Source organism: Artibeus jamaicensis, unplaced genomic scaffold (genome assembly GCF_021234435.1).
Source record: "Artibeus jamaicensis isolate MK-2021 breed Jamaican fruit bat unplaced genomic scaffold, CSHL_Jam_final contig_540, whole genome shotgun sequence".
In the NCBI taxonomy this organism is placed as follows: Eukaryota; Metazoa; Chordata; class Mammalia; order Chiroptera; family Phyllostomidae; genus Artibeus; species Artibeus jamaicensis.
This window is the reverse complement of record NW_026521879.1, coordinates 2,254,732-2,277,102: the sequence shown is the minus strand read 5'-3', so window position 1 is coordinate 2,277,102 and position 22,371 is coordinate 2,254,732. Positions and strand designations below refer to the sequence as shown.

General features: G+C 34.4%; 1 protein-coding gene across 3 annotated transcripts in view; it reads right to left on the bottom strand.

Annotated features, from left to right (window-relative positions):
- PTPRZ1 (protein tyrosine phosphatase receptor type Z1) overlaps positions 1-22,371 on the bottom strand; it is a 187,676-nt gene that overhangs the window by 125,780 nt on the left and 39,525 nt on the right. For all 3 annotated transcript variants that reach the window (XM_053669973.1, XM_053669974.1, XM_053669975.1), the window contains exon 2: positions 5,904-5,969. In XM_053669973.1, coding sequence (XP_053525948.1) covers positions 5,904-5,969 — 66 coding nt within the window. The remainder of the gene's footprint in view (positions 1-5,903; positions 5,970-22,371) is intronic.

Below are 22,371 nucleotides of genomic sequence, written 5' to 3'. Positions count from 1 at the left end.
GACAAGCTAGAAAATATGGTCAAGCAAAGAGATGAAAATAAAAGGTACCCACACCCCCCCTTTTCAGAAACGACTGTTCCTAATACATTCCTTTAAAAAGACACATGCTGAGCAAAAAAAAGAAAAAACAAAGCAAACAAAAAAATCAAACACAGAGGCTTTACAACCAGTATTTTTTTACATCTACATAACTCAAAAATCTAACAGCTTTATGCCTTATGTTATTACCCACATCATTGAAATAAAAGCATCAGACAGAGGTAGACTTCAGGATTCTCAGGAAACAGTGCTGGGAATGGAAAACATATTTAATGTAATTGGTCTCTAGAAGCTTCAAAAAGAGGATTTAAAGAAATAAATTAACCTATGATGTTGTTTGGGTGTCAACACAATGTTTTAAGGTATTAAAATGGCTGTCCTTATTTTAAAAGGGGGAAGGTCAAATTGCAATTTGACTTGTTGAGAACAGATATAAATTGTGAAAAGCCTCCAAACAAAATTTGTCACCAACTGCTCTCTGTTTGTGTCTGTCTGGGTATGTCTATATATGTATATTACAAATATGAGATAATTTTCTACCCACAGATGGCATTGTTAAAATTAACTTAATAGCAAACACTTGTAAAGATTGAGTATTCTAAAATTCTCAGGAATATAGAAGCTCAAATGCTTTTCAAGTTCATGTGATCTAAGATTAATATTTAGTAAACAAAAGCTAGCTTAAGTGGTTAGTTCAGTAAAGACAGACAGAGATGGAGAGAGATAGCAAGCAAAGAGCTGTGCATTGTTTTTCTATTGACCGTCCACAAAAGCCTGGCCACTCTACAGGTGCCACGTCTATACCCAATAAGCCCATTAAAAGGAAAAGCTCTGTGGCTTCCTTTTAAGATAATAGGATATTCACAGTGCTATCGGCATTGGTAAATAATAAACTAAATGGTAAAAGTGTCTTTTCCTGGCCTCATGAGGCACATTCAGCTGCTTAAAAACCCTGGTCTGCTGGCAGATACACAACTTTGCACTCCATCAGTCAACACGCATTGTCCCTTGCAGTGGTAAGAACTACAACCCTCTCTCTCCCTAGGTCCTCCATTTTCTGATTCAAGGTCTCAGGGGAAGGGAGGGTGCGTTAAAGCTTGCTTTTCATTTTACTCATTCCTGGTGAATATCTGAGTTCTCTTTAAAGATTTATTGTCTAAATGAAAACAACATGCTTTTAATTCTACCTCTAGGAAGTTAGTCATTAAGAAAGTAAACCAGGGTGATTTTTGTCCTGTGAACATGTCTATATGTGCCAGGTTTTCTTGGTATATACAACAGCTATATATATTACTTTTTATCCACAGCAAGAACTACCTAAATAACAACAGAGTGGTGAATTTTTAAAAGATGGCTTGGGATATTCTTAACAGTTAAAAATGATACACACACACACACACACACACACACACACACATATATATACTAGCCAAACATGTAGAAGTTTAATCCTCATGAAAAAATTCTTAGAGAAAAGTTTACCCTGGAAGCTGCATTCCCAAACAACTACTAGTGATATCTACATCAATCTTCTAAAAAGGTTTCCTGTGTTAAATAATGCCCAAATGGTGACATCAGTTAATATTTGCCAGGAGAACCACAGGGCTATCCATTGTGATATCATCTTCTCTGGTTATAAATGCATTTCAAGCACTCAGATTCTTTCCTAATACATTTTCCATAATTACTAGGGGTGAAAAATGAGTTGTAACTTTTATAAAAGATTAGGATTTTTATTTTGAAGGAAAAGAAAGACAAGATAGGTTGTAGTTATAAATATAAAGTTACAAAGCATATAAATTTTAAAACTATAACAATACAATATTTTATTACATTAGTTAATAAATGCACAACCCAGAGCTATTGTTTACAAATATCTTCTCCCACTTGGTTGGTTGCCTTTTTCTTTTGTTGGTGATTTCTTTTGCTGTGCAGAAGCTTTTTAGTTTGCTACAGTCCCATTCATTTGTCTTTGCTATTACTTCCCCTGCCTTTGGGGTCAAATTCACAAAATCTTCTCTAGGACCAAGGTCCCTAGGTTTGCTATCTATGTTTTCTTCTATGTAATTTCTTCTTTCAGGTCTTACATTTAGATCTTTGATCAATTTTGATTTAATTTTTGTACATGGGGACAATCTGCAGTCTAATTTCATTCTTTTGCATGTGGCTTTCCAATTTTCCCAGCACCATTTATTGAAGATGTTTTCTTTTCTCTGTTGTATGTTTTTGGCCCCTTTGTTGAATATACATGCCAATATATATGTGGGTTTATTTCTGGGCTCTCTGTTCCAACAAGGAGTTAATATCCAAACAATATAAAGAACTCATACAACTCAACACCAATTAATCCAATTAAAAACAATCCAATTAAACAATCCAAACAATCCAATTAAAAAACTAGCAGAGGATCTAAACAGACACTTCTCCTAAGAAGACATACAAATTGTCAGCATGTGTATGAAAAGATCCTCCACTTCACTAGTTTTTAGGAAGAGGCAAAGCAAAACTATCAATATCACTTCACTCTTGTTAGAATGGCTAGTATGAATTAGACAAGCAATAACAGGTGCTGGAGAGGCTGTGGAGAAAAAGGAATTCTCAGTCACTGTTGGTTGGAATGTACAGTGGTATAGCCACTATGGAAAACAGTATGGAGGTTTTTCAAAACATTAAGAATAGAGTTACAATACAACCCAGAAACCTCTCTGCTGGATATCTACCCCAAAAATCTGAAAACATTTATTCACAAAGATATGTGCATCCCTATGTTCACTGCAGCATTATACATGGTGGCCAAATCATGGAAACAAGCAAAGTGTCTTCTGATATATGATTGGATGAAGATGTGGTACATATGTACAATGGAATGCCACTCAGCCATATGAAAAGATGAAATACTTCCATTTCCAACAACAGGGATGGACCCTGAGTACATTATGCTAAGTGAAATAGAATGGAAAAAGTCAACAACCATATGATTTCACTCATATGTGAGATATAAAACTGAAAGCAACAAATGAACAAACAAGAGAAACAAACAAACAAAAACTCAGATGCAGATAACATACCTCTCCCTTTGGATTTATCTTTGTATTTGTTCTTGTATGATGATTGTTCTACTTTAGTAATTTTTAGCCTTAGCTTTCACATTATTTTAATAAAGTCAGGCGAAGGGAAAATATGTTTCCTTTTATGTTTAAATACGTTACTTAAAAATTTAACTTTAAATACAATTTAAAGGTATTTTAAAAGTCACCTTTACTTTTAATTCCAAATAACCTACCTTAAAATCTTTGTTTTATGATTTATTTATATAATAGAGAAAATTGGTCCAGGGCCTGGAATCAAATTCAGGGAAAGTAACATACAAATTTATTCAAATAGAATATAACACGTTCAAATTTAATAAAGTAAAATTGTTTAGGATAAAGAAATAAATCAACCATTTTTAATAGTAGTTATTCATGTCTATCATTTTATTCACTTCACATAGCATTTACTTATATATCCTTCCAAAGCCCTAATTGAGACCCTATTGTTTGGGGTAATTTAAGAAATTATGTAATCATAAAACTACAAATTAAAAATGTTTCTCAGTCAAGTTTGACCAAATTAAAAAACTAGTATTACTAAAAATGTGGGAAAATGGTTAAAATAACAACATTTTCTGAAATTAAATTGACCACATCTATTAATATTGTATCACTTAGGCACCTTGACGTAATAATCATTTTTATTAAAGTCCATATTTCTGAAAAAAATTGTTCATGTAACTACATTTTGAGGATGTTTATTTTTCTGTGTATGTAATAGCAAGACATTTTAAAAAGAACTAAAATTGAATGACTAAAGGTCATATAGAAATATAGATAATTTCCAATTTTATATATTTCTCAGGATTTAAAATATTAAAAGTAAAACAACCAGTATTTTTTAAGATATGCAGTCATAATTGTTAATGGATAAATTAAGAACAGGTCTTTCCATATAAAAAATATATATCTATTTCATACCCATCTGTGAGTATAGACATGCCTTATTTTTTTCATTTTTCTTGCTCTTAATAAATATCCTGATTATTTTCCATGTTTTAAATTTAACTTATTCACAGAAGAGGTAATATAAATGGCTAATAGAAATTAAAATCTTTACTTCAGTGGCAATAAAACAAAGTAAAACAGAATGTTCATTTTTAAAGTTATTAAATTTGTGAAGATTTAAAAAATGACAATTAGCAATCCTGGCTAGCATTTAGTGGGCTAGTCCCTTATTTATATATTAGTATAACCTCTCTGGAAAACAATTAGGCTATGTATATCAAGCAGTTTGAAAGTATTTAATTTTTTTGTATGCAGTAATTGCATATCAAATATTCTCTAAAAAGAAATGATCAAATTACAAACAAAGGCTTATATCAAACTGTCTATTCATCTATTGCTATTTTTATGTAGTTTAAATATCCATAAACAATAAGTGGTTAAAAATAAAACCTGCAATGATCAATAAGAATCATCACTGAAATAAGAAAATGCTAAAAATTAATTTCTGTAATAAACTGAATGCATAGTTCTATGTATAAAATATATAAACATAATAAAAACTGGCCCGAAAGGACTATACCAGGTCTTTCTAGTGGATATTCTGGAGGTAGTTAAGCACAACTTTTATATTCTTCTTTGTGCTTGAACATGTTTTCTAAAATTTTAAAACAATATTTACTACTTTTAAAGGAAGAATAAAAATATATAAAATGCATGCCTATCTACAAAACCCTTGAGGCTGCCCTTCATCTGTCCAATAAAGCTCAAATTGCCTAAACTCATGTTAAAGCCCTTATAACATGATGCTATCTTATCAATCCAATCATTTCTTTTTAATTTTCTTTCCTTTTTACTGATTTTATTGGAATGACATTGGTTAATGAGATGATATAGGTTTCAGGGGTACAATTCTTAACACATCACTTGTGTATTGTACTGTGTGTTCACCACCCTAAGTCAAGTCTTCTTCCATTACCATTTATCCCCACTTTACTTTCTTCTACCTCTCCTACCGTACTTTCCCTCTGGTAGCCACCATCCTGTTGTGTCTATAAGTTTTTTTTTTTTTAATCCCTTCGCCTTTTTCAATCAGCCCTCCACCCCACTCCCCTCCTCTACCACCCAACACTGTCCAGGATGGTTGCCAGGCATGTCATGGGCTATCTAGATGCTGCCCATGTTCTTCTGATCAGGCCTGGAGCTGCTCCTCTCCTCTAGGGTTTCTGATCATGACTTCTGCTTGTAACCATTTCAAGTCAACTTCAGATATTCATGACACTCTAAGCCAAGTCTGGCAATTCTACAAAATCATTTGAGACCCAGATTCCAATCAATGCAGCATGATAATTCCAAAGGAAGCTCCCTCTGAGAGCACAAATCCCATCAATATTTGTTAAATGAATTAAAAAAGCACAACTGTGATCATAACAGCAGCTAGCATTTCTTGAGAGCTTTCTGTTTATAATAAGGTACTGTGCCAATTTCACTTATCTTCCTTAATGCTTAGAATAAGCCTCCATTTTGAAGATGAAAAAATGAGCCTTAGATAGTTTATGCATATTTCCAAAGGAGATACAACCACTGAGGATCTGGGACTCAAACCCAGCTGTATGTGATACCAGTATCTCTACATTAACAAATGTCCTTATAGGAAGTCCACTAGAAATCATTTTGCATATAAACTTTTATTAATTAATATAAATGAAAATCCATGTAGCTAAGTTAAAAGATGTGTTCAGCTATAAAGTTTCCTCTTACATATAAAAACAGATAAAAAGCCAATACAATTTTTCTCTGAAACTCATTATACAGTAATATATTTACCTGTATAGGACCAGCCAATCTCTTCAACAAGTTTTCTCTGTTGTCTGTAGTATCCATAAGCCCAATCTATAACCAAGAAAAAACAATTGATCAATGTGCAGAAAAACACATCTAAATTTTTTAAAATGTATGATGCCCATATCATACATGCTATGACTGTTTTCTGATTACTCCTTTCCATGATCCTGCCCAATGTCTCCTCCCAACCCCGATCACCACCATTATAGATTCCACTGTGCCTTTTTGTAGACTGTAAATTTTAGGGAGCGCATTTAAAGAAAGCTGAAGTTCAGGCAGGGACAAAACAAGATATTTTGGATAAAGCAGGAACAATTTAGAGGAAAGGTCAGCTTGTCCTATTTTCAAATTTTTCTTAACCATTCCCCAAGTCTTACGGTTAATTTCCTATAATTAGCAATACTTTGGGGTTTATAAAAACCTAAGTTTTATCTGTAAATGCTTCTAGGAGAACCAGAGGTTATCATGCTTTTAAAATTTGCTTCTTTTACAGTACAAAATGAATTAGGTGCCTTGAAGATGTGGGACTTTAAATGTACACTTGTTGGCTGGAAGAAAGGTTATGTTAGTAGGTAAATCTGTCCCTCAGAGAACAAAGATGCCCAAGTCTGGTAATGCAGTGGGCAGCTTAGGACATCGTGAAGTTGGGTAGGATTGAGGGTGGGAGGTGGGGGTGGGATGGGAATGGGGTGGAGGCAGGTGGTTGAGGGAAAATGGAGACAACTGTACTTGAAAACAATAAAAAACTTTAAAAAATAGTTAAAAATGAAAAGCTTTGAGATGCCTCATGGCTAGAGAGAGAGGCTCTTGATTTAGGACACTGGAAAGAGTTATGGAAAGGAAAATGGACGGACACCTGTGATGTTGTGATTTATAAGAAATATACATTTTGTCTTCATCCCTGTTTCTAGCACAGAGCTCCTAAAACCTTGGGATTTCTTAATTGGAGAGAACCACAAACATGTGTCTTTTGTTACTTTAATGAGGTCACTTTGGGAGTTGTCCAGGGAACACCTGGTGATTAGGTTGTTGGAACTTTCAGATCCCTCTTCTGGTGACCCTGAGGGGACTGGAAAGGAGCTGGAGGTTGAACCAACTGCCAAGGGTCAGTGATTTAATTAACCATATCTACCTAATGAAACCTCCATAAAAACTCAAAAGAAGAGTCTTGGAGAACTTCCAGGTTGAGAGGTTCCCAGTTGGTGAACACATGGAGATTTTGGGTGAGTGGCACATCTGCAGAGGGCATGGAAGCTTTGAGCCCTTTCTCCATACTTGTCCTTTGCAACTTGGCCATTTCTGGGGTATATGCTTTCATAATAAACCGGGGATCTAGTAAGTAAAATGTTTCTCCAAGTTCTGTGAGCCATTCTAGCAAATTAATCAACCCAAGGAGGGTCTCATTGGAGCCTCTAATCTATAGCCAGTTGACCAGAAGCCCAGGTGAGAGCATGGATTTGGTGACTGATATCTGAAGGAGTAGGGACAATCTTGCAAAACTAAGCCTATAGGATCTGATGCTATACCATGTAGACAGTGTCAGAACTGAGTCAAATTGTAGGACACCCAGTTGGTGTTCAAGAATTGTTGGTGTAGGAACCCCCCTGCCCCACAAGTAGAAATTGTTTCCAGAATTTTTTAAAGCCAAAGCCTCACTGTGTATAATTCAAAATTGTGCCTGGAGCTGTGCCTGTACCAGGAGATGGGAATGTTATGATTCATCCTCCTTTCTGTGTCATTGTCCCTTAACACCCAGACAGTCAGTACTAACATTAGTACTCCAGTTCAACTATGGCGTGGGCAAAATAAGTCTTTTGGAGCTAGGTTTGGAACCTGATCAGTAGGTTCAAAACTGTTGAACAAAACTGTTTCTGTAGAAATGGCTACAAATAGTTAAAATTGAGGTTCTGTCCACGTAGCCTTTATTAGAATACAAGGATTCATTTAGACCGCCCTGTACTACACCACACCACACCACACCTGCATCTGTATTGATGTTCCTTATCAGTTAAGGGCAGAAACTACTTTTTACTGACAGTTCCCATTTTCAGGGAAGCAAACATCTTATGGACATTTTAGAAATTATTTTCCTTTCTTCCACTGACATAGTATATGACTATACTCTCTTATTAGCACAAAATGGTAATAAATAACTGCTACAGAAACTGAAAATCAGGCCAGCTACCAGAAATACATATTTTGGATCCATAGATTAATGAAAATGTGCTTTGGAGAAATAAGGGTTTTGGTTTTGTTTTAATATTTTTATAACCATATATTGGAATATTGGCCAAGTACAACATTGCAACACATATCTGTTTTTATAACAGCTTTATTAAAATATAATTTACATGTCTTACAATTCACCCATTAAAGTGTGAATTTAATGGCTTTTAGTATATTCAGAGACTTATGCATTCATCACCACAATTTTAAATATCTTCATTGCTTTTCAAAAAAAACCATACCCTTGCTGCCATTCCAACCCCACCCCAAAAATCCCCAGGTATAGGCAACCACTAATCTTTGTATAGATTTCATATTCTAGACACTTCATAAGATAGAATCACATAATACACAGCTTTTAGTGACTGACTTCTAGCATAATTTATTTTCTACGTTCATCCATGTTGTAGCATTTATCAATACTTCATTCCTTTTCATTGTCTACAAATACTCATTGTATGGTGACCAGTATGGCCTTAAAGTTCTCCTTAGCTTGAATAAACTTTGGCCTTGCTTCTTCTTAACTCCAGGACCCTGACCTAACTTTTCTTAGAGGTTAGAAAACTTGTAGTTGTTAATTCTCTGTATCTTCTTGAGATGTCAATCTTTTTTCACAGCCATGTGGCAGTTTTACAACCAGAAATCTACTCACAAGGACATGGGAATCATCTTTTTGAAAATGTAATCATCAAGAAATAGCATTCTTACCCTTATTTCCCTGCTGCTATGAGAGGGTAGGAGTTGCAAAAACTACCCCCTTGTCATAAAGTTATTCATTTATTTTTCCTATGGATAAAACCACTTGGAAAACACAGATGGTCTGTGATTTCCCCCTTAAGTTTCTATGGTCTTTTTCTACTCCAATCTTTAAAAAATCTTACCCTCTCTACTTCAATGGAGTTTAGTACAGATAATTCTGGTTTCTCTCCCAATTACAATACCCTTGAATAAAGTCTTCCTTGCTTCCTTGTTTAACCTTGTCTGGTATAATTTTGTTTTGATAATGGATATACCACACCCTATTTATCCATTCATAAATTGATGGATACTTAGGTTCTTTTTTGTTATTATAAATAACATTATATTAATATTCATTCATATATTTGGTTGTTTTTTTTTACTTAAACATGAAATGTTAAGTTCCTACTTCATTTTTCAAATGGTGTTGTCCCATAATATCATGGTCATTTGTGATTAAATTCTAGGGACAAGTGTTTCTTCATGATCACGGGATATATCCAAATAAGTGTTAGAATTAGAAAAGACCACAAAGTCCATTTGACTCAGACCTCAACAGTCTACAAAATAATAATTCCTACTTTAGAGAAAAGGCAATTTATGTCAAAGAAATGTAAGTGGTTTGCATAAGCAGTGACAAAAATGAAAACAATAATGCAGAGCTCCTGCCTCTTACTCTGCTGAGCCTTCCCCAGCATCAAGGATTCCTAACAGTCCTGAGCTACTCTTTCCTTGAGGGGAGTTGCTTGAGCAGGAACCCCTATAGCATTTACACCTTCAAGAGAAACAAAATAAAGCAAAATGATACACCTAGGCATTCATCAGCGGGAATTATTTAGATATATGAATTATTAAGAACTGACTGTATACCTGACCTGACCTAACCATCAATTGGAATTTTCCTCTGAAACATTTTGCACTGACCACAGGGAAAGGTTTTTTCATTGCCTATTTATATGTTTTTTTTTGTTTGTTTTAAGATTTTATTTTTTAGAGGGGAAGGGAAGGAGAAAGGGAGAGAAACATCAATGTATGGTTGCCTTTCATGCGTCCCCTGCTGGGAAATGGCCTGCAGGGAACTTGCCTGAAACCCCAGTATGTGCCCTGACTGGGAATCGAACCGCGATTGTCTGGTTCACAGGCCCACGCTCAATCCACTGAGCTACACCAGCCAGGGCTATATGTTTTAAATATAAATATTTTTAAGTGTAAGACTTTTTGACCTATAAATGCATCTTGATGATTTCAGATTGAATACCATATAAAACCTACATTTAGTAAGCATTACACTGAAATAAATAAAACAGTAAGTCTTTGTTTTAATGATTCAGTCTAAAAGATGACAGCAAATACCAGAACATTTCAGCTTTGGCCGTAGGGCTCTGACACTACACAATGAACATTTGTCCTTGGTATTTAATTGCTTATATTAAGAAAGCTTTCTTTAATACAAGATTCCCAGGTGTCGGTAGCTCTATTCAGTTCCTTTCCATATTGTTCCCTTAATTGTTACTTCAAACAATCCGTTATACATTCATATGCTAATTACATAGTCTTTGGGCGTGAGAGAGTACCCCATTTTTAAAATTCTTCTTAGAGTCTGATAGATGAGATGTGATAGCTCCAATGAATGAGAAAATAGAAACTAGGTTCACTGTTTTCATTGATTACATACTTTGAAAATCAGTAAATCCTATATAAAACAGAACCTATCAAAATAGTTTAAAATTTTTAAATCAATTATAATAAAATTAACTTTCTTTTCTGTTTCTGTGAGTTTTAGTTTCTTTAGTTTTAATATATATTTTTCCACTTAAAAGTATTTGCCAGACCTGTTGTAGTGTGTTTTGCAGTGCTCAAAAACTAAGAAATAAATTTCAGAAATGAACTGTACAACATGACACACAAGAAAATATACACTGAAAAATATTTTTAAGGCTACTCTAAAATTTGTCCTAAAAACTCTTCATGAAGTGGTTTTGCAACTTGTTACAAAAATTGAGAGAAATTTGCTTTATTTTATTTCAGGTAACCTTAAAAGTTTTTTGTTTCAATATATTCCATCTTCTACTTACCCTGAGCACCTAGATATATATGCAAATATGTATGCGTGTGTATGTATACTTGTATATATATACATATATTCCTTTATTTTTTCTTTATACTATAAAGTTTTGATAACTATTGTATGCATATGAAAGATAGAAATAAACAGCATTTATTTTGCTGAAGTTTTTCAAACAACAGCAAAAATCAGGGTGCTCATTTACTACTAAAAATAAATCATAAAAATATGATTATAAATATAATTATAGAATTATAAAAATGCCTCTGATTTTGCCCTTACACTAAAGATAGTCTCTGCTTCATGTTGATTAACATATATTCTACTTATCATCTGTATCCTAGTACACAATTTAGGAGCAGTGCTCTGACAAAATATACTCACACACACACACACAATGCTGTAAAAAGTGGCCAAATATATGGCAAGGAGAACAACTAGAGTGGTCCTCAGAAAAAGAAACTTGGTAAAAGATAACCACAGGTATAAGTTTGAAGTCTAGGATTCTAAAACTAAATTTCTTTAGTGGACTTTGCTAAAGTGTTGTGCCAAATTTCACATCATTTAAAAGAAAATTACTGAGAAACTTCAGAGGAGGGGAAAAGAAAGTCAGCTGATGGGAAAAATCTGGAACGGTAGAGAAGAAGGAATAAAATTAGAGATGAACATCCAAAGCCCCTGAGTGAGACTGACAAAGAGAGACCAGGAGGCAGGGACTGACACGTGTAGGTAAACGAAGGGCACGAGTGCCAAGTGTGGCAAACACGGAAAGGCTCAGGAGTCCAGTTGGGCCTCACGTGGGGTCTGCACAGGTCACGAGGGACTTTGCTTGGTGATAACTTGCCACGATACAGGAGTCATCAATTTTTATACTTTGTTTTCATCCAACTTTAACCTCTTATCAGCACTTCTTTTAAAAACAGGAAGATTTCTGAGTTGTCTAGAAAGTGTAAATATATTTCATATGTTGAGTATACTTTGAAGGGAAACATTAAAGTATGTAACAATCCAATAAATATTTCTAATCAAAGTGAAAGAGGTTGGGGGGGTGGAGTGGGTGAAGAAAGGTAGGTAGGTGGCTGGTATCTTCTTAAAGTCTTAGAAACCTCTGAAGATAGTCTGATGTCACTGGAGCAATTCTCATGCAGTAAATAATTTGGCAGTACATGAGTAAGACTGAAGTGGCACAGTCACAAAAGGTTGGTCCTAAGCATCTATTATTAGAATCAAAATAATAGAAGTCTCCTTTCAGAAAAGAGAATGTGAGTTCCTTTAAGGATAGAATTAGCTTTTGATACAGATACCTGTGAACACATCCCCTGACTATGAAAGTCCTTTATTTCATCAGTATTCTATTTGTTATATCTTTCTTTGACAAGAAAGTTGAATTTACGATCCAAGTGACGTAAACCAAAACCTTGATTAGATAACTAAGGCAAACTGTCCAAGTAAAATTAAATCTGCCCATGTGTATAGGGTCTATAATGTCATACATAGCAGATTTTTTTCTGGATTTTTCTGAATTCAATGTTGCTGTCACATTGTGTTATCATAAAGTCTTTACCAATCTAGATTATAAACCAATATCCAGTATAAATGCATAGACATTTGTGAAACATAATTTAGCTAGTTATGATAATTTGGATAATAGGCTTGTATAAGGTATTGTTACGGTTCAAACATAATATTTACTGTTCAGTCTTCAGATATAAGGGAACTCCTTAAAAATACTGCTTTTAAAGATTTTATATTTATATATAATTTTCCCCTATATCATTTGTTTCCCTATTTTTCAGCATAAGAAGAATTCCACTGGTTTTCTCTTCTTGGTAAAGATTTAAAAATAAAAGTACCATTTATAGTATCAAAACTTAAATTGCAACTTAATGTCAAATAGGAGGGTACATTAATTCATATTGTTTACATCAGGGAATGCTAGGAAGAAATGAGTTACTAGAGTCCAGGAGACCTCTTCATTTAAATACAGGTTAAAAAGATTAAAAAAGTAAGTCCTTGAAACACTATACTAACAAATGGTGACGTTATCCAGGGAGAGGGAAATATTAAACATAATGGATAGTGTAAAAACATGAAGGGAGCCACTTCTTGTCTCAGTTGTCAGATAGCTAATTTTTTTTCATTTTTCAAATTGAATTTTTTCCCAGACTTCCTTTTATTTTTTATATGAATTCATTTTTTATTGTATTTTTATTACCATTTAGTCCCCTTATTTCTCCCCTGCAATCACTACACTGCAGATAGATAATTAAATACATATTTTTCATAGGACTAAGGACAAATTTGGAGGTGAGCACTCAGATTTTATTGTCCCATAGGTACTAAGTACTGTGTGTGCTTCCCAGAATGGATTTGTATGTCAGCAATTTGTCTACAAAACCTATTGAAAACTTTCCAATGAAGGCTCAAAATACTCATAGGCTTCCCTGGGAAAAGTAGTCAGAGTGTTTTCTTATACTTAGAAATATGGGTTTAACCTAATGTGATTTATCTATATTCCTAAAGATTTATTCTGTCAAAAACATATTAATAGTTTTGATCTGTATTCTAAATACATGAGCAACAATACCTGCCTGTCCCAGAAAAGTTAGAAAAATAAAGATAAGCAAAAATAATTTCAAATATCACTTATACTCTCATCTCTTAGAAATAACCACTCTTTATAATGTATATTTTTTCTAGGTATTCTATGCATTTGTAATAAATATGTAATTTATGTAAATTGAATTACATTGTTTCATTATTTGGTGACTTGCTTTTTCTACATAATAATAAATCACTGATATATTCTCAAGTTAATAAATATGGTTTTATAGCCTCATAACAGTTCATTTAAAGTATTCTCTAAATTTTGAATATTAAAATAAAAAGTTGACTTAACTTTGGAAAATTCATTCCTTTGGCTTAAATGATACGAGCAATAAAGGATTCCATTAAGTTAGTTTGAGTTTTATGTATAAAACAAAGTATGAAGGAGATTAAGCACTATTTTTTATTTTCTCTGTCAAGTGTCTTCTACCACACTAAGGAAACACTAAAAAGGGACAAACTCATTGTTATCATACAAGGTTATAATCCTCACGGGTACCTATTATTATGATCATAACTACCAGTGGATTTATTCATTATAAGAAAAAAACCTGGACTTCTGGCCAAGATGGAGGCATAGGTAGACACACTGTGCCTCCTAGAACAACCAAAATAAGGCGAACAACAACTTAGAACAAGAAAACAACCAGTACTGACAGAATTTTGAACTGTATGGAAGTCTGACAACCAAGGAGTTAAAATAGACACATTCATCCAGACTGGTAGGTGAAGGGGAGTTAGAGTCGGGCGGACAAACAGAGAGGGGTTGCGGCACGGGAAGTGGTGACAATGAGTGCACAATGCACCTCAGGGGTGCAAGACAGCACTGGGAAGCCCCTGGGCACCCAGATGGTGGCTGGCAGACCCCAGGCATGGGGTGGCAATGGGCAGACCCAGCGAGGCAGCAACTGAGAAGTGGGACACCATGCACAAGGTGGCTGGCTGACTGGGCAGGCAGTGGTCCCACATTCACATGCAGATAACTGGGAAGCGAGATAGATTGCGCAAGCCAGGGTCCTTGTGCCATAAAATAAAGCCTCAAAACACTGATTGAAAATACCTGTGGGGATTGAGACACGGGGAGAGACTCCCAGCCTCACAGGAGAGTTTACTGGAGAGACCCATAGGGTCCTAGAATGTGCACAAGCTCACCCACATGGGAATCAGCACCAGAAAGGCCCAGTTTTCTTGGAGGAAGCAGCAGAAGGGACTGAGGTACAACAGAGAGTGGAGCAAGTGCCATTGTTCCCTCTTGGACCCTGCCCCCACATACAGCATCACAACCCAGTGACGTGGGTTGACCTGCCCTGGTGAACACCTAAGGCTCCGCACCTCATATGCAACAACTTTGAGTAACCCCTCCCCCAAAAAAGCTCAACCAAAGAACAAATCAAATCCCCAGAGCCAATATATCTAAGCGACCAAGAGATATCCAACCTATCAGATGCACAGTTCAAAACACTGGTGATCAGGATGCTTACAGAACTACTTAATTTTAGTCACAAATTAGATGAAAAAATGAGGGCTACACTAAGTGAAATGAAGGGAAATGCACAGGGAATCAATAGTGATGGGAAGGAAGCTGGAACTCAAATCAATGGAGTGGACCAGAAGGAAGAAAGAAACATCCAATCAGAAAAGAATGAAGAAGCGAGAATTCAAAAAAATGAGGAGAGGCTTAGGAACCTCCAAGACATCTTTAAATGTTCAAACATCCAAATTATGGGGGTACCATAATTTGGAGGAAGGGGAAGAGGAAGAGCAACAAGTGGAAAACTTATTTGAACAAATAATAAAGGAGAACTTCCCCAATCTGGTAAAGGTAATTGACTTCCAGAAAGTCCAGGAAGCTCAGAGAGTCCCAAAGGTGGACCCAAAGAGGAACACACCCAGGCACATCATAGTTACATTAGCCAAGATAAAAATGAAGGAGAGAATCCTAGAAGCAGCAAGAGATAAGGGGACAGTTACCTACAAAGGACTTCCCATCAGACTGTCAGCGGATTTCTCAAAAGAGACCTTACAGGCAAGAAGGACTGGAAAAAAGTAGTCCAAGTCATGAAAGACAAGGACCTACATCCAAGATTGCTCTATCCAGCAAAACTTTCATTTAGAATGGAAGGACAGATGAAGTGTTTCTCAGATAAGGTCAAGCAGAAGGAGTTCATCATCAAATAAGCCCTTATTTTATAAAATGTTAAAGGGACTTATCTAAGAAAAAGAAGATAAAAAACATGTACAGTAAAATGATAGCAAACTCACAATTATGAGCAACCACACTTAAAACAAACAAACAAAAAACAAACTAAGCAAACAAATAGAACAGGAACAGAACGACAGAAATGAAGATCACATGGAGGGGTAGCAACAGGAGTGGGAGGAGGAGAGAGGGGAGAAAAGGTACAGAGAATAAGTAGCATAGATGGTAGGTAGAAAATAGACAGGGGGAGGGCAAGAATGGCATGGGAAATGTAAAAGCTAAAGAACTTAAGACACACGGACATGAACTAAAGGGGGGAATGTGGGTGGGAGAGGGTGTGCAGGGTGGAGGGGAATGAAGGGGGAAAAGGGACAACTGTAATGGCATAATCGATAAAATATATTAAAAAACAATTGATATAATAGTAATGAAAGCAAAGATAGAAATAACATGTGTGAAGGTACTTATTAGAAGAAGTACCTAAAAATTATACTAAAAGTGCGAAGAGAACAAAATCTGTAGGAGAAAAAGCATATGAAGGTTGGGGAAAAACATGGAATTAATCAAAATACAAAAGTGATGTATTATTGCATTTCTGTTTATAATAATATACTATTACATTATTATATAAATAATACTGTGCTATTATTCAGCAATCTAAATGATACTTCTGTTGTGAAGTCTTGTTACACACTTTCAATGAAATTGGGAATAGAGCAAGAATACCGGTGTCCTCTATGACTAGGTGACTCAGGAAGTTCTGGACAACTGGCACATCAAATAATTTGTATATGCTATGATAAGCATAAAATACGAAGAAGGTACATAAACACACAACCTATTAATAACATAAAAGAAAATGTAAACAAATAGAGGAAATTCTGGCATCCTTAAATGGAAACATTGGATTTGAGTAAGGCATCAGTTCTTTCCATATCAATAAATAGGTCAGATCTCAATGGGGTATTTCTAATTGGTAAAATTATTCTAAAGTTCAGTAGAAGTAGGTATAGAAAATAATAGTTAACAAGAAAGTTAACAAAAAGAGTGAAATAATGAGGGCTTGGTTAAGCAATCACTAAAAGAAATGGACAGATCAATAGAACAAAGCACATAGCACTGAAACTGGACTAGGACAGATGCCAGTTCAATCCACGAGAAAGGAAATATCATAGTCAGATAAGGAAAGTTTGAAAGTTCAACCAATTCTGGGAACACTGGCTATTTGGGAAAAGAAGTTCAATCCACTTTACACATCCCAAAATAAAGTCTAAGTGAATTAAGGACTGATTAAAAAAGGATTCACAAAAACTATTAGAAAAATATAAATATTTAATCTATTACAAAAAAGAGTTCCCAAAACTGTAAGAAAAATATAAATATTTCACCTATTAGAAGATGGGGAAGGGCTTTTTACACACAAAGAAATCATAAAAAATATTCATAGCTTTGTCTCCAAAACATTCAAAACTTAAAAGAAAAATGTTTAGTGAAATACAAATTACAAATCTTAAGTTATTGGTAACTACTAACATGCATTCAACAAATGTAACAATATATTCCAAACATATAAAATTCTTACAAATTAATAAAGGCACGTGTATGAACAAACACAAAGAAAAGTTAGACTTACTAAGTATCCAAGAAACAAAACAACACTGAGATAGCATTTTCCCAGCTATCAAATTGTCAAAGATTATTTATTTTTGTTTTTTTTAAATATTCAATGACACCCAAAGTATCTTGAGATGTTTCTCTACGTACAGGTGAAAGTATGAACTAGTATAAATTTTCTGGAAACTAAGCTGGTAAGAGTCATCAAGATTCTTAAGAATCTTTATATCCTTTGAGACAGTAATTCCATTTTAAGAAATACATTTTAAAAGATTAACAAAGATAAGAACAAAGTGCCATGTACAGAGATGTTTACTACACTGAAAGTAACAGTGACCCATTGGAAATTACAATAAGTGAGAGAAGTTTAAATAAATTATACAATGTTCACAATATGAAATAATGTAATAACGTGAATTTTTTAAATTATACTTAAATATATATATTGATGTGGAGAAATGCACATGACACAAACCTTATCAACAATTATGATTAAAATATTACAATATTACATATATCCTGAAATATGTTTCTGTGGGTGTGATTCTGTGGGTGAAAAAAATCACATTGGGAGTGATTTTTGTGCTTTAATGTTCTTGAGCTTTCCATGCATTTTGTGTATTAGATATTTTAAAATGTAAAGTGTATATGAATTTCTGAAAGAATATCTCTAATTCTAAAGCCAACTCAGTAGAGGCAAATTTATGTTTTGAAACTGGGTAAAGAAAAACTTGTAACCCATTTTTCATTTCTTAATAAAAGTTTATCCTGCCCTAGCTGGTGTAGCTCAGTGGATTGAGTGTGGGCCTGTGAACCAGAAGATCGCGGTTCGATTCCCAGTCAGGGTATATGCCTGGGTTGCAGGCCAGTTCCCAGTGAGGGACCCATGAGCGGCAACCATACATTGATATTCTCTCCCTCTCTCCTTCCCTTCCCCTCTAAAGATAAATAAATAAAATCTTTGAAAAAAAGTTTATCCTTATTCAAAGAGACTGCATGCAGTAGCTAGCCTTGAAAGCATTTTTAAATTGAGTTGAGGAACTCAGCCTAGCCTGTACATGGTAGGCAATCAGAGCATTTTGGCTATCAAAAAATCCAAAGCCAGAGCCATAGTGAAATAGGCCACATAGCAACTCTCAGATCGTCTGACTGGCTGTGATGATCAGAATGACCAAGTGGTCTCTTTGAGGGTAAACTTCGAAACACCCTTATTTCAATTTGTGCCTTACTTCTAAAACAATACTTTTTGCTTAGACAAAACTAAGCCCAAATGTACATATCTACCCATTAAGCAGGATAATCTGGCAACTTTATGAGCTTGCAGTCTGTAATGAAATAGGTGTAAGTTATATGTTAAAATAGCTGTCAATGTTTTGACTGATTCATTATGCAGTTATGTCTGGGCAAGGCAGAAAGATTTTCTTGACTTCTTTCCAAGGTAGTGACTGAAAATTCATTTTGTCACCTGTTTCATTTAGACTTTATGTTTTTACTGGTCTAGAAAAAAGTTTTTATACATAAGAAGCATATTCATTACAATTAAGAGGCTGATAATTTTCCAATACATTTTGAATAATGTTAAGTAGTTTTTATTTTCTAATATATTTTACAAGCTTTAATAAGCCAGATCTTACTGCTCATTAAACAAACATAGGCTTAGGCAATATTTTAAAAAGAAATCTGACTAATTTAAATTATAAACATATATAAATATTTTGTGCCTCTTTTATGAATTTTTAGGGTGGGAAATCTAGACCTCCCTTCAAAATTGTGACCATAGAGCAGTGGCCTGTCTTTGCTGGTACCTTGGTAATGATAAAACAAGGATAGGTATCACCTGTTTACTTACAAGGATATTGTCACAAACAATAGGGCATATGTTAAACCATTCTGAGCTCAGTAAAAAAAATGACATTATCAACACATATTAATTCTTAAATTTATTTTTCAAGTGTTTAGTTTTTTCCAAAAGTGAATCAAAAGCCCCCCAAATAATATGACATTTATATTAGAGGCAGAACATATCCTTGTTCAGTCACAACATTATTAATTTGTTTACTATTGTCTGATTTTTAAACGAAAGTATCCTTTAGTTTTAAAGATAAGTATGAATATTCAATGTACCTGGGAAATACAAATCCCTATAGAGAGATGTTCAAATGAGCCCCACAGAACAATGTGAACAGTGAAAAACATAATATTTAATTTTAATTAAAGGAACTATCCTTATCTAATTTCCTAGCTACATTCCAAAATGAATTCATTTTTAAAGATCTTTAGAACATCTATATTTTCTTTGTTTCAGAGGACTTAAGGCAGTTTAAGATCATTATTTTTTAAAAACCATATTGTTTATACTTTAAAGAAGTTCACTTTAGAACCTCTTTCCCCATTAGCAATTTCAAGAAATTAAATATTTTCATGACATCCTCTATCAGTTGCCTTTCAATTGTTAAGAAGCACTTACCAATATCAGTCATTGATTTTGCTCATAACTATATAAAATAATTATATTTATTGCTTTATAGGTATAGATGTTTTACTGTCATTACATTATCAAATGACAAATATTATTCACCAACTTACTTTGCTCTGTTACAAAATTTATTTGAAGTGAGTGGAAACTGCTCATATCTTACTGGCTTAATTTGCTGGGATGGGGTAGGGAAGTTCTATCTGGGTAGAAGAATCATTTTATATGTTTTACTTTCTTGTGCTTGACACTACCCTTTCACCACACAGCTACTCTTCACAAAGCATCCCACTGTACTCTTTATTTTTCTCATGTAGAAATCTGCATGCTTCAAGGAACCTGGTGTCTCCACGATGTTCCTTCTGTGAACCACCAAAGTCTGCTCTAAGAAAAGAGGAGTCAGTTCCATCATCAGTCACAACATAACTTCAAGTCTTGCACTGGTGACCTATCCTGACCAATGACAGCACTGGGTGGTACTGACCCAATGTTGCAACAGTTTTTCCCAACATTTGCCTGAAACTTAAAAGCTCTCTGCAGTACCATGTGTTCAAAGATGCTCATTATATTACCTAGACCAGGGGTCTCCAACCTTCGGTCTGCCAACCACTACTGGTCTGGGCACATCAGGAGGTGAGCTTCAATGCAATGTCCTTGAATCATCCCAAAACTATCCTCCCAACCCTGGTCTGTGGAAAAATTGTATTCCACGAAAATGGTCTCTGGTGCCAAAAAAGTTGGGGACCACTGTTCTAGATAACCCAGATTTATTGTACTCAGAAGGATATCTAGAAAGCATTCTTGTTCTGTAGATAATTAACCTTGAAGAATATAGTCCATTACTTTTTACACTCAATCACAAATGGTTGGCTAGGCATTGGGTATTATTTACTGTGTTGGCCAAAAAGTCTGTTTAGTTTTTTCCATAAAGTAAAAGACACATTTTTTTGGTAATTTTTTATATTTTTTTAATTTTTATTTACTTATTTTTCAGGTACAGTTTTCTGTCTATTTCTCCCATCCCAGCCCACCCTGCCCTGTACTCCTTACCTCCCTCACATTTTTCATTTCACCAATAACTTCATTGACTTGAATATTTTGAGTATGTTGGCTATATCTCACATGGTAGAACACTGGGTGTTCTCAATTAATGTCTCAATTTGATCACTATCAACTGGAACTGGTCCACCCAATTGTGGAGCATCATTGTCCAGTGAGATGCATCTTCTCCATACACTGCAGAAATCTTTTGTGCATGTGTGTTTTAGTTGTATTTTTACCTTTCTTGAAACAATAAGGCATAATATGCTGAAAATGTTGCATATTTTCTTCCATTCTCAATGTTAAAATGACTACACAAAAATTCACCAATTTTGATGTTTTTTTAAATGCATGCCGATACGACAGCTGTCACAATACAATCTAACAAAATTGTTTTGAATGAAGTTAAAGACAAGTAAGTGCTACTAGAGCCATCTTACCAAATGAACTTTTTGGCCTACCCAGTGTTTTGGAATACTTAGCTCAACTTGAACAAATACATTTTCTCTCCAGCTTTAGTGTTTGTGAGGATGTCAAGAGACTGAACAAGTTAATGCAGTGTTTTCAACCTGGATTGCAACCAAGACTCTGTTGGAATTTTGCCCTGGAGTTACTGGGCCACTGGGACACCTCAAGATAATTAACATACTCCTCCTGCAGTGCCTACTGTGATGATGGTGATGGTTGAATGAAAAACAGCAACTTAAAACAAATCTCAGGGGAAAAGAAAAGTTTTTTATTAAGAGATTTAGTCCTTGAAATTTATATATATCATAAAGACTTAAGATATTGGAATAGAATTTATGTTCTCATCAATATATTTTTAAAGACCTAAGTTACTTTATACTTTTCAGAAGTTTGTGCCTTTACCATTAATTTCATTTTTTTTTTGGTTACAAATGTTTAATTGATAATCTCCCATACATTCAGTCAAAGACACATTGATTTAACCTGGAAAATAAAATTGCATAATATCTATTTTTTACTAAGGTTAATGCTATTTTATTGGTATCTAGAGTTTTATAATAAAAAAAACAATGGGGTGACTGAACAAATCTATGATTAAAAAGAAATGCTATAATCACCACTTCAAGTTTACCTTTCATTATAAAAATGGTAAACTTGATTTTAAAACAATACTTTTCTCCCATATTTATTCTTTAAATGGTCATACTGACTGAATACAGATAACAGAAAGAAAAGGCAAGGGCTAAATATTAAGTGGTCTGTATTTATATTTAGAACTAACATCTCATTAAATATTTTAAATTCACATTACCTAGCTTACAGCTACTTGTCTCCTACAATGGCTCAACTTCTCTAGTTACAAGTGCCAGTAGAAAAAGTAAAAAGCTACTTTTCATTTGTGATATTTTGAAAGGCTATGAATCATAATGGAAAGACTAGAACTTTTAAATTTCCCAGCTGTGGATTTCTGCACTTTGGGAAGAGTATTGGCCCACTCAGAGTCTCAGTTCCTGCATCT